The 13469-nt window shown below is 38.6% G+C and overlaps 1 protein-coding gene across 3 annotated transcripts in view; it reads left to right on the top strand.

Annotated features, from left to right (window-relative positions):
* LOC141325498 (E3 ubiquitin-protein ligase UBR2-like) overlaps positions 1–13469 on the top strand; it is a 39986-nt gene extending 26517 nt beyond the window's left edge. For 2 of the 3 annotated variants that reach the window (XM_073834235.1, XM_073834236.1), the window contains exons 27-41: positions 1044–1202; positions 2781–2951; positions 3039–3187; positions 4563–4618; positions 4782–4878; positions 4996–5063; positions 5260–5395; positions 5483–5579; positions 7965–8095; positions 8183–8291; positions 8388–8444; positions 8523–8600; positions 8722–8892; positions 8987–9088; positions 12062–13469. In XM_073834235.1, the coding sequence (XP_073690336.1) occupies positions 1044–1202; positions 2781–2951; positions 3039–3187; positions 4563–4618; positions 4782–4878; positions 4996–5063; positions 5260–5395; positions 5483–5579; positions 7965–8095; positions 8183–8291; positions 8388–8444; positions 8523–8600; positions 8722–8892; positions 8987–9088; positions 12062–12203 (1723 nt within the window). In that variant the 3' untranslated portion in view covers positions 12204–13469. The remainder of the gene's footprint in view (positions 1–1043; positions 1203–2780; positions 2952–3038; positions 3188–4562; positions 4619–4781; positions 4879–4995; positions 5064–5259; positions 5396–5482; positions 5580–7964; positions 8096–8182; positions 8292–8387; positions 8445–8522; positions 8601–8721; positions 8893–8986; positions 9089–12061) is intronic. The other variant, XM_073834237.1, reaches the window with a different exon arrangement.

Raw genomic sequence — 13469 nt, 5'->3', positions numbered from 1 at the left:
TTTGTACTACAGAGGTGGCACAGAAGAACACAAAAGTGGCTTGTAGGTGTATTTTAATGTTTAATGAGGCTCAGAGTTGGCATGAGTGCAATCAAATTCATAAATTAAAATATTAAATATAAAATTTTCAATACAGAAATATTAAATGCTTTAAATAACTGAAAAGGTGCTTTAAACTTGAAACTAAATCTGCCAGCAGATGGCGGCAAGTCACTGATTTAATTAATGAATCATATCATTCATTTGATTCGTTTGAACGGCTGATTCATTCAGGAATAAACCAAGTGACTGTCTTTATGAATGGGAAATTGATTCATTGACTCACTAGATTAGTTTAAAAACGCACGTTCATTCATAAACTAAACACTGCTGTTTTTGAATGGAGATGCGCAGCGGCTCAGTTGTGACTTGTTTCAGACCATTTTTGACGACGTAATAGAGCAAAATCAGGCAATAGTGTTATAGTCAGACAATGTAAGTCACTTAATATTAACTTCTTGATTATTTAAGTGTTGTATTAAATCAATATCTCATTTACAAACACCCTTAAAAATCATTAAAAGCTGTCACTCATCTTAGTTCTCCATCATGATCTCAGAAAGTTCCGTTCTAATCAGTGATGCTCTCTACACTGCGCAATCAATCTCTTATTTACACTCTCTCTACACTTTATGAAAGGATTCGTCAGATATGTCTGTGATACATTACATAACATTGTAGAAACCTTTGAAGCTCCCCTGTAGCGCAAACACAAATATGCTGGTTAGTTACACATGGTGCTCCTAAATATTTTTTCACTAATCCAATCAGAGTTCTCATTTGTGCCGTGGGCCCCGACGCGATTTAACATGTTGAATCGAGCGAACTGCCACCAACTTGAGCCTGACAAGAGCCGATGTGTGGAACACATCAAACAAACTAGCCAGACAGATGCTGACCGACCGTCAGCATTGTGTGTCCCGCCCTTTATGCTCACTTCAACGTCTAAAATGAGTTTTAGCATTTCCTTGTGTGGTAACTGTTTCTAATGTCTCCCCTTGCAGGTATTTTGAAGCGGTGCAGGCTAAAGAGCAGCGCAGGCAGCAGAGGCTACGTGTGCACACCAGTTATGACGTGGAGAACGGAGAGTTCTTGTGTCCACTCTGTGAATGTCTGAGTAACACAGTTATTCCTCTGCTGCCTCTTACTAAGACAAGCTGCAGGTACTGAAATGCTCAAATGCTAACTTGTTTCCTTGATTTTGCCTACAAATGTCATCCCTGCAGTACTCTATTGATATAATAACTGTAAGAAATGCATAATTAGTATGACCTCTTAGATTGGCCTATTATAATCAGTGTTAGTGTAATACTCTCATCTGCAATAAATCGGGCAACCCCTTTGATACTTTGTGACGGAAAGCCCCACTTGTATGAGCTCAGCACTGCTATTAATACACACCGCCACAGGCTAAGCACCCTGTGTACTTTAAAAAGACATTACAGATGGTAAGAGATGTTATGAATGTCCATCCTTTATATGTGTTGGTGGTGCCCTTGAGCAAGGCACTTAACCCTAATTTGCCATTGTACTGCAAGTCATTTGGATAAAAGCATCTAGTAAATGCCAATTGGTAATCAATAAGGTATGCTGCTCACATCTGCAGCATGTTTGTTGTACATCTGCTTTAAAGTGTGGTCACATTTACAGGCCTACTGAAGTGCTTTGAAACACGCAGTGTTAGTCAATGTGTTGATGTAATTTCAACTGAAATAGGAAGACAAGGTGGGACATATCAAGCAGTCCCATCCCCCTTTTTTTAATAGCCAACAGCGTTTCGTTTATATCACAGGTTGGGCCAGATAAAGCCACATTTGACAGCTTATGACTGCCACAGAAATCAAATGTGACCCTGGACCACAAAACCAGTCTTAAGTCGCTGGGGTATGTTTGTAGCAATAGCCAAAAATACATCACATGGGTCAAAATGTTTGATTTTTCTTTTATGCCAAAAATCATTAGGAAATTAAGTAAAGATCATGTTCCATGAAGATTTTTTTGTAAAATTCCTACTGTAAATATATCAAAATGTAATTTTTGATTTGTAATATGCATTAAGACCCTAATTTGGACGACTTTAAAGGTGATTTTCTCAGTATTTTGATATTTTTGCACCCTCAGATTCCTGATTTTCAAATAGATGTGTCTCGGTCAAATAGTGTCCTATCCTAACAAACCATACATCAATAGAAAGCTTATTTATTGAGTTTTCATATGATGTATACATGTCAGTTTTGTACAATTTTACCTTATGACTGGTTTTGTGGTCCAGGGTCACAAATGGTCCGATACGATTTATGGTCTGAGCTGATTCACGCATATGAGCCGCTCCATGTTATCGTGTCTCTGGACCGTGACGACTGTGTCCGAAATCAGACTTCTTTTGCCCCAGTAGAAAGCATGTTTACACTGTCTAAAACGTTCTCTATCTCCTATATAGTGCACTACGTGCCATTCACCGTACAGAAAATAGTAACTCTGAACAAGTTATCAATTTCAGGCGCAGCTTCACAGTGTCTGTTTATAGTGTAGGGGGCAGGACACTTTTATTGGACAAAGTTTGATGAAAAGCTGAAATGCATCAAAATCGTTGATCCATATTTGCAGAATTGCAATTGAATGTTTATATCTCGTAAATGCGAATTTTGTCATTGTTTTGGAGCACACTAGCTTAGATAACCATTCTGTTAAAAATATGAGGCATTAGATGGATTTGATTTGATTGTTTGTGTTTGTCCCAGTTCTGAACAGCCTGATCTGAGCCTGTGGTTGAACATCACCTCTCAGCAGTCGAAAGCCATGCTCTCTGCACAAAGGAAGACCAAGGCTGCAGGTGCTGAAGGTGTTGATGAAATGGACGGTGTTAATGATTGTCCTCCACCTGATGGCTTCAAACTGGACTACACTCCAAAGTAAAACCACCAGTCACCTATAATTCCACTACGCAAAAGTGTCGTTGTTTAAAGTCATCACTAATCAAACACGTTTCTTTTTATTAGGAACCCGTACTCAAGCACCATAAAGGAGATGTTGACCACGTTTGGGACAGCCACATATAAAGTGGGTCTTAAAGTGCATCCAAATGAGCAGGACCCCCGCGTGCCAATCATGTGCTGGGGCAGCTGTGCCTACACCATTCAGTCCATAGGTCAGTCCAAGAAAGTGTTGAACTATGATGCATAATACCTCAAGTATTATTGTTATTTTTACCATAACACAACTCTGACAATAAAATACTGGTACAATGCCACATTGAGCAGCTTTTGGGTGTAATTTTCAGTTGAAGAGCAACAATAGAAGCAGTGTGAACCTTAACTGTTTACTAGCGATAAGAAGAGAAGAAAAGAATTAGAAAATGCCTGTGGACGAATGAAACTTCCTAAAGACCCACGTCTTTGTTCTCTTGATGCCTTTGAGGCATTTAGTAGACCACAGCTACTGACAGAGCTTACAAATGGCAGAGACGAGAAATGCCAAATGCCATCCTGGCAGGATGTAAACATGTTGATGCTTGTCATGAAGCCGCAGCCACTAAAGGAGTTTCTCAGCGTGGATTTCACATGATATGCGGGAGGTATTTAGACTCCCTGTTGGGAAAATTGATGGTACAGCATTTGGTTTAAGCCTATGCTGATGTCCATTATTACCTGTAAGCTATTTCAGTAGCCGTGGTCATCATATCAGTATTTCATTTTCCGAGTCGTGTTGTGGTAGAAATAGCGTACAGTAGGTCAGCGCCAGTAGCTCACTGAGTACAGCCGTTCTACATAATAATAATAATAATAATAATAATAATGACGCCCCCCATAGTCTAAAATATTTATATAACGATGTGGATTTTTTAAATAATATAAATCTTTCATGGGTTTTCTACTACATATTTCCGTAAGAGACTTTGTATTAAGCTGTAGAAGTCTTAAAAACTCAGGTTTCCTTAAAAAAACAACAACAAAAAAACAGTTTTTAATACAGGAACCAAACTTAAAAAATAAGACAACTTAAACCACTTTTGCAGTTTTTCACAGATTTTTATTTTAACCTATAGAGGTAAGTTTTATCTAAAAAATGTATTTTAAAATTTTTATTAGATCTATTAATTTAATACTAGTAGCTTCGGAATGCTATGTTCTTACGTGCTTCATATAGTGATATGTCCAAATAAGATTTCTGATAAATATGGAGAAACATTTTTCTTGCTTTACAGCTGTTTTTTCTGTAATTCATGTAAAATTTGAAATTTCTAAATTGTATACTTAGTAAAAATGGGTAAAATGTAGTAGTGACATGGTAATAACTTAGTAACAGTCGAAACAAAAATTTCTGCCTTTTCATTCGATTAGAAGTTATTCAGATATCTGGCTTTAGTTGAAAAATTATTAAGTTAAACTTGCATTTCATCAATTCCAAATGGACCCAGGGGTGCAAACAAATAAATAAATATGTGGAGTTTTTTGTTGCATTATTAAAGGGGAAAAGTACATTGAAAAGTATATTAAAATTGTGTTATCTCATTTTTCACACAGAGAGATTGCTGGTGGATGAAGAGAAGCCTTTGTTTGGAAGTTTACCATGCAGACAGGTAATTAAACGCATTTGAATAATTATGCGACTGATTGAATATCAATTTGATTGTTTCACGGAAATTAGTTAATAGTTTGTCCCATCCAAGTGGCATCTTAATTCTTTAAATCTTCACTCTTGAGTTTGATTTGTTTGGTAACCCAGATGTTTTGTGCATGCAGGACGACTGTTTAAGTTCTCTGACCCGGTTTGGCTCAGCCTGCTGGAGCGTCTCCTCTCATACCACTGTACAGAATCACTTTATTAGGCTATTATCAGGTAAGAATTAGCTTTGCAGTCTCTTAACACAAATACTTGTTCAGACAACGGATCATATATTACGATAATTGAATGAAAACCCTCACCTCATTCATATGAACATCTGTGTTCATTCAGCTCTTGTTCCTGATCCTTGGGTGGAGAATACGCCATGTATTCTGGACGTAGACATGTTTCACTTGCTGGTAGGTGAACAAACAATGTTGCTTCTATGTCTACTTGCACATATCATCAATACTGTTAAGAATCGAATAACTCGAGTTGGCAAACTGGCAGCATTTTGTTCACAAATTTAAACTATAAAAGCTTTTCACAGCAAAACTTGATGCCTTCTCACGTTGTTTTGGCATGACCTCTGAACCCAGTTAATGTGTGTGACAGGTGAGCCTGGTGCTGTCCCATCCAGCAGTTTTCTGTCTGGATTCCTCAGGGCTAAGCGCAGACACTGCACAACTGCACTTTCTGCATCTCGTCACAGTTGCTCACATAGTCCAGATCCTCCTAACCTCTGTGCCAGGTGAGAGCCTCATCCTTTTCTTTCACAAGCAGACGCATGTTCATAGAGACTTTATAAATGAATTTGTTTACTCCTGTGTGCCATCAGAGGAGGTGCAGATGGAGCAGGAGAGTGGAGGAGCAGAGAGGGAAGAGGAGGAGAAAGTGTGTATGCTCTATAACACACTCAGGACACATCTGGGAAGGTGAAAACGCACACATCTGCCAGCCACATTGTGACTGACTTGGATTTATATTGTTTGTTGTAACATTTCACAACGAAATCAAAAGAAACAAATACAAAATGAATTCCATTTTACAAACATCAAGATGTTTTGTATTATTATTAGTGTTCTCACTGTTTTTTTTTTTTTTGTGTGAAAGCTGAGATACTTTTTTCCAATGAAATGCCATTTTGGGTAACACTTTAATATAGGGACGAATTCTCACTATTAACTAGTTGCTTACTAGCATTTATTAGTACTTATAAAGCACATATTCTACATCTTTAACCTTAAACTTAACAATGACTTCATTAACTATAAATACGCAGCAAACTAGAAGTTTATTGAGGTAAAAGTAATAGTTAATGGTTTGGTAATAGTGAAAATTGCATCTTAAAATAAAGTGTTGCACCATTTTTTCTTTTTATGTTTTGAAGGGATCTGCTTATTGTCTTTATCGCAAAGACTTTTGTGTAAAATGGTCTGTGGTAAACATGATGCTAAACCAGTCTAATCATACGGCTCAAATTTCTCACAGTTTGTATCACTGTTCCTTGACAACAGTATCATGTTTCCACAAAAATATTATGCAGCACATCTGTTTTCGACAGATAAAAATCAGAAAGATATTAGTTTGTTTTCTGAAGGATCATGGGACACTGAAGACTGAGTAACGCTGCTGAAAATTCAGCTTTCCATCAAAGGAATAAATTACATTTTACAACCAACTACCAAATCTTGATATGATGTATATGATGTCTCGTGTATAAATATAGCTGCACACAGCAATCAAGGGGCCAAGCACAACAGGGGCGAAATGAGGAGCTAAGCATGGCATTGAGCATCAGACCAACTCCAACAATGCGTAATTAAAGACATTTTAGGGTAATTTTAATCAGAATGATTGAAAATTCGCAAATTAAACCTTAATTAAACCCCTGGGTGATCAATTTTGACCAGTAGGTGACGTTATCAAATCGACGTGGTGTGTTCTGTGTGAGGTGGCAATGGCACACACAACGTTTGGTGTCAGTATTTAAAAGCTTTGCAGAGACACAGCCCCAGACGTACATCTCACTTCATGCCTCAAATTTGTTGCGGTGCTGTACAAAAGCAGTTTTGGTAATCAACATGAAATCCATAACTTTTTGTCGGCACAGACTGAAGATGATATGGCCTGATTTGAATGAAAATAGGACCAACTGTCTAGGAGGAGTACGAAAAAGTAGGTTTCCCAACGTAATTCAAAATGTCAGACAGGAAGTTCGGCTGACTATGGCATAATTGGTATCTATGTTGTCGGCATGACCCAAGGAATATTTTGAGGTCACTTTTTAAGTGCTGTCAGGGCATAGTGCCGAAGACCCATACCGTGTTTCATAACGATACGCCAATGTGTTAAAACATAATAATAGCATTTTACAATAAAATTCAAACTGGCTAACACCCAATATGGCTGACAATGGGTATCATTTGACTCGGCATGCTGCACCGAATCTAAAGAGACCAGTTTTGCCCAAACCATTCAGAAGTTATAAGCAAAAATAGCTATTTTTCATATATCCTGACTATTAGGTGGCACTATGCTGAACAGGGTTCCCTCGGGGTCTTAAAAAGTCTAAAATTTAAAAATCTAAATTTTAGGCCTTAAAAAGTCTTAAATTCGCTGTTCTAGGTCTTAAATAATTTTACACAGGTCTTATTTTTCCGATGTCCATGTAACGCTACCTCTAAAGCTCATTTAAATTCTCTTTTTGTTGTTTCCGTGGTGTTGTAGTTCTTTATTTCACTATTCCAAATATAATTTGCTGTATTTAAACTACAAATGAGACCAACATGCAATAGCCAATCAGCTTTCTATTGTTGGCGCGAGTCTCTCTCTTTTTTGGTGAAAATCAGACAAACCGTGACTAGTTTGAAAAAGAAGGTTTTTCGAACTATTAAAAATAACGAGAAAAACTAAACCTTACGATTTTTTACACTTTGGTGTTCATTCGACTCGGCATGAGCCAAGAGGAAAAAATCCTTCTAGACCTTACAGTTAAAAAGTTATTAGCATAAACATTAGTAAAACCTTGGACAAGTGGTAGCGCTAGTTTGAGTTAGAGACTCCAAACATGTGGTGGTTAATTTCGAGACTGTCCTCTATCAGTGTGCCAAATTTCATAACTTTTCCACAAATGGGCTGCCATAGACTTCCAGAGCGGAAGAAGAATAAGAGCGTCAGTGGTTACCTTAGGTGCTTGGTCCCTAAATATCATCACAGCGGTCATTGATTTAAAAAATAATGAAGTTTATTTTTTAGGGGGACTGTTTCACCCCTACTAGTTTAGCTTGTGCCTAATCGGAATGTTTTTTGTGTTTTAGTAGTCTGTGTGAGGTGAGCTCAGGCTGGCATCTGTGGCGCTGTGTGAAAACTGGAATCCTGCCTTATCTGAGGGCAGCTGCTCTCTTCTTCCACTATCTCAACGGAGCTCCACCACCACCCGAGTTACACAGTAAGTGACTCAAACTTTACACTTCCAAGTTTTACTTGCTCACTCTCTCCTTTGCTGTATTATTTCTAATGATGCCTGTGTGTTCAGCTCTAGGTTTGGGTGAATGGGAGGCTCTGTGTGGATACTTGTGTCTGCCCTCCAACCTGCTACAGCTCTTCTACAGTAACCAGGAGCTCATGGAATCTCTGCTGCACGGGTAACCATCACTATCTAGCAAATCATCTCTAATAATATAATGATCAAATATTAGCTGTGGCTTAAATGAATTGTGGTGCGATATGGTTCTCTGCAGGTGGTGCTCTCATCCAGGTGTGCTGCAAGGTCTTCAAAGTAGCGTGGCTGTCATCAGGTCTGTCCTGCTCCTCAACACTCGAGTTCACTGCAGACGATGCTCAAGTTCTCACCATTCTTCTATTTTCTGTTTTAGGTTTCCTAGAGAGTCCAATCATCTCATAGAGCTGCCGAGCGACTACAGCGCCCTGATTAACCAGGCCTCCAGCTTCACGTGAGTCACCTGTGTCTTGCGAATCAAATGCGATTAACAACTAAGACCTGCCGGCTCTCTATTGAGTCATAGGCTTCTGGTTCCATGAATCATATGGTCTATTGATCCTGGTGGCGTCTAGGTGTCCTAAATCTGGAGGGGATAAGTCTCGTGCTCCTACTCTGTGTCTGGTGTGTGGTGCCATGCTGTGCTCCCAGAGCTACTGCTGTCAGACGGAGCTGGAAGGAGAGGATGTGGGCGCGTGCACTGCACACACTTTCGCCTGCGGAGCCGGAGTCGGCATCTTCCTCAGGTATAACGGGCACACTTTGTACGAGATATTAGGTGTGGTTATCATTGAGTTACCCTTTTGTGTGTGGGTTCTAAGGTTTGTTTGTTTCTGTCAGGGTGCGGGAAAGTCAGGTCCTGTTCCTGGCTGGCAAAACTAAGGGCTGTTTTTATGCTCCCCCATACCTGGATGACTATGGGGAAACTGACCAAGGGCTAAGGTACATCTCTATTTCTAATATTTCATGTACTTGATTAGGGCTGTCACAATTCAGTTTGAGTGCCCTATTTTTAAAAATCCTTGACTGCAGTTTGCCCGTGTTGAGTAACCAGCAAATACCGGAAATACCAGAGTCCATGAAACACATTATTAGACCATTTGCCATGGCTGCATGATATATTAAGCCCATTTAAAAATCAGAATAAAGCAAAATGTTATTGTTAATTCACAAACGCTATGATTAAATTAAATGAATATATGCTATTCAGGTTTAATATATGCGCTTTAATTTGTTACATGCGTGTTTATTACTCTTATTAGAGCGGCTCCGTTCACAGTAAATGCTGCTCCACACAAACTGTTATCATTTGCGTGTGTGGAGCGGCTCAAACTCCATCTCTGCATATTGCTATTAGTTTGGGTTTATTATAACGTTCATCTGGGAACAGAGCGTCAAACCCTCACTCTGAGTTTACATTTTGATGACCATTCCAAGAAATTACTGTGACTGTAGCATTTCTGTCATAAAGAAATATTAAAAATCAAGTGGATATTTGAAATGTTGTTTAGTCAATATTAAACAAGTATTCGATTGTGAGCTGTAAAAACTATCGTTAGTGCCCTCTATAGGCTTTTGTTATAATGCATTTATGTATCTATCCAGGTCTATGTATTTAACAGGGGTAACTCCATATATATATGGAGTTACCTCACCTGAATATGTTCATAGATTTGTGTTGGATGGCATCTTTAAAACGGAAATATGGATATTTTATTTGTAAACATCATACTTGTTCTTGCTTATTTCAGTTAATCGAGCTAAGCCAGTAGTAGTATCGACTGTGTCATGTAAACGTTCCTGAAGACACAAGAAGAGGAATAGAAAAAAAAAAAAAATTGAGTGAGTCATTTAAGCTGGAGCCGCTCCAATTGATTCAAACTCGTGACTTTGATCATTCAGCTCAAGCAAATCACTACAAAACCAGATGAGGCCATTCACTTTCAAATTTCGACATTCCTTGTTACGGTTTTAAAAAGCACATATAGTAATGGGTGAAACTGAGCTTTTTGAAACTCTGAATCAGTTAAACCATTGAGTCGCAAAATGATTCACTGTGCACCAATCAGATCACGTATTGTGAATCATTTGATTCAGATCAGGACTTTAAATCGCGTATCATGAATCAGCCTTTTGAGCGGGTTTGTGAACCAATTCTGTGATCTGTGCTCCGAGTCCTGATCTGAAATGATGGTTTGTGAATCATTATGAAGATGGGAACTTCATGGATTGCAAATCATTTGATTTAGATCAGAATGTCATCGGGAACGTAACTTTTGATTCACATTGGAACTTGGAGCAGGTTTTTGAATAATTTAGTTCTGTTCTGGACATCGGAGCGTAGATCTAGAATTATTTGATTTAGATCAGGACTTCGGAGCATAGATCTAGAATTATTTGATTTAGATCAGGACTTCGGAGCTGGTTCACTAATCATTGGTTTTAGATCAGAACTTTAAAGCAGGTTTGCAAATCTTTTGATACTGATCAGAACTTTGGAGCGCAGATCACGAATCATTTGATTTCGATTGGGACTTTGAAGTGGGTTTGCATATAATTTAGTTCTGTTTGGGACTTCAGAGCTCGGATTACAAATCATTTGATTTAGATCAGAACTTTGGAGCGGGTTCGTGAATCATTTGATTCAGATCATGACTTTGGAGCGAGTTCGCAAATCATTTGATTTAGATTGTGACTTCGGAATGGGTTTGCAAATCATTTGATTCAGATTGGGACTTCGGAGCGAGTTCACAAATCCTCTAAATCAGGAAAGAAATTCGGAGGGCGGATCACGAATCATTTGATTCAGATCGAAACTTCGGAGTGGAGTCACAAATCATTTGATTCCGATCGAGACTTTGAAGCGGGTTTGTGAATCATTTAGTTCTGTTTGGGACTTCAGAGTGTGGACCGTGAATCATTTGATTTAGATAGGAACTTCGGAGTGCGTTCGCAAATCTTTTGATTCAGATTGGGACTTCGGAGTGCGAATTGCAAATCATTTGATTCAGAGTGGGTTTACTAATCATTTGATTTAGATCGGAACTTTGGAGAAGGTTCGCAAATCTTTTGATTCTGATCGGAACGTTGGAGCTCACTTTGCAAATCATTTGTTTCAGATCGGGACTTTGAAGCGGGTTTGTGAATCATTTAGTTCTGTTTGGGACTTTGGAGCATGGATTGAGAATCATTTGATTTAGATCAGGACTTCGGAGCTGGTTCACAAATCATTAGTTTTAGATCAGAACTTTAAAGCAGGTTCGCGAATCTTTCGATTCCAACAATCATTTGTTTCAGATCGGATCTTTGGAGCAGGCTTGCAAATCATTTAGTCCTGTTTGGGACTCCGGAGCATGGATCGTGACCCGTTCGATTTAGATTGTAACTTCTGAGCGGGTTTGCAAATCTTTTGATTCAGATGAGTCATTCGATTCCGATCCGGACTTCATTGTGGATCCCGATAAACCTGGATGTTGCAGTTTTATATTAGTGTATTTATTATTTATCTTTTTTAGAATTTGCAAAATAAGACATTGTTTGATAATTAAGATCTCTGTTTGTAGTCTTTGGAAATCAAAAAAGAAGTCCTTAAGTCCTGGAATTTCATTTTACAATATCTGTATGAATTCTTTTTAACGGTTTTGTTCAATAAAACCGTATGATTACTTGCTTTTGATACTTTATTTAAACTAATTATTATTGCCTCATAGCTATTATGTATTTTAATGTATTTTAAAGGCTATTGTTCGCTTAGGTTTATTTTTATTACCACTAAAAAAATTAAAATCTGATTACACGATTAATCATCAGAATAATCAATGGATTTCTCGATTACCAAGATAATTGTTAGTGACAGCCCTACACATGATTATTTCTGACATTCGTGTGAGATTGTGTTGTTTTGTCTCTTTTTAGACGGGGAAACCCATTACACTTGTGCCAAGAGCGCTACAGGAAGATCCAGAAGCTGTGGCGCCAGCACAGCATCACAGAGGAGATCGGCCACGCCCAGGAGGCCAATCAGACTTTGGTGGGCATCGACTGGCAGCACCTGTGAAGTCACGTGATGCTTTCTCACACCTACGCCCACCCTTACACATAAGGGGACCCGCACAGCAGAGCTAGAGGTTGCCAAGGTGTCACCAAAGCCTCTTGCTCTTCCTCCACCCCTTTCTCCATCTTTGACAGTGGATGAATGCATGACTTTTTCTTTTCCTTTATTGGCGGGAAATTTTTCTCTCCCACTTTCTTTTAAATATGATATAAATACATATTTAAAAAGACATATAGCCAAGGTATTGACCCTCAACAATATGGGTTCCTTCGCAACACAGATATTCTGCATAGGAATGCTATTTAATTTTCTCCAAGTAATATTAAATTATTTTCCAGGTATTTCGCTTCAATATATAGGTTTCGCAAGACAGTTCTCTTTGACCGGTGGTGCTGCCCGTCAAGTAAGCACAAACGTCCCTCAACGCCCATGCAGGGATAGCGCCACCTGTAGGATACACAGCATCCTCTCTGCCCCCCTCATCTCTAATGCTGCAATACATTTTGTTAAGGCCGGCTAATTAACATGCTCATGTTCATACAATACAAGCCAACGCGGGGAAGATCCGGGAACACATGAATATGTCCTTGAATGCTTGGTTTCTGTTTGTCTGGGTTGTGTATGTGTTTGCGCGAGTGAGTTTTCATGTACAGGTGTTTAGTTGGTATGTTTCTAATACGATGGATTTCTAAGGTGGTCCGTTTTTATGACCGTTTATTTCTCGTTCTTTTGTGACGCGTATTTATGTGTTTCTCGCGGCTGTGTGTTGTATGGAATCATGCTTTCCTCGAACTGAACATGAATTCCACTCTTAAACATGATTTTTTGACGTGTGTGACGTGTGTTGTGATTTTGGACGTTTTGTTTCTTGATACTGCTGCCCTTTTTTTTTTTTTCTTCAGCAGTGATGGATGCAGAATTGCATATCCTTAATTCAGTTTCGACTTTGGTCTGCTTTAGACTGTTGTTTTTTTTCTTTATAGTGGCCTTGGCTTGGGGCTTTAGTCCAAATCAGAAGAGATTTATTTGTCTGCGACGCAGAAACGCATTAAAACACACCGTTGCTTCTTTCAGATACAAGTTTTCATGTCTCACGCAATTCGGATGAAAAGCCTGTTTCTAATGCGGTGAGGATATTTCCTGAGACATTTCCAGTGGCTGCAGCAGTGTATTACATCACGAACTGACTTGTTAATATGTGAATTCTTGTATAAATGGGTACATTGTACTATATTGTAAAACATTAATGAAATAAAAAAGAAAAAAAGA

Source organism: Garra rufa, chromosome 2 (genome assembly GCF_049309525.1).
Source record: "Garra rufa chromosome 2, GarRuf1.0, whole genome shotgun sequence".
NCBI lineage: Eukaryota > Metazoa > Chordata > Actinopteri > Cypriniformes > Cyprinidae > Garra > Garra rufa.
This window is presented reverse-complemented; position numbering and strand designations above follow the sequence as displayed.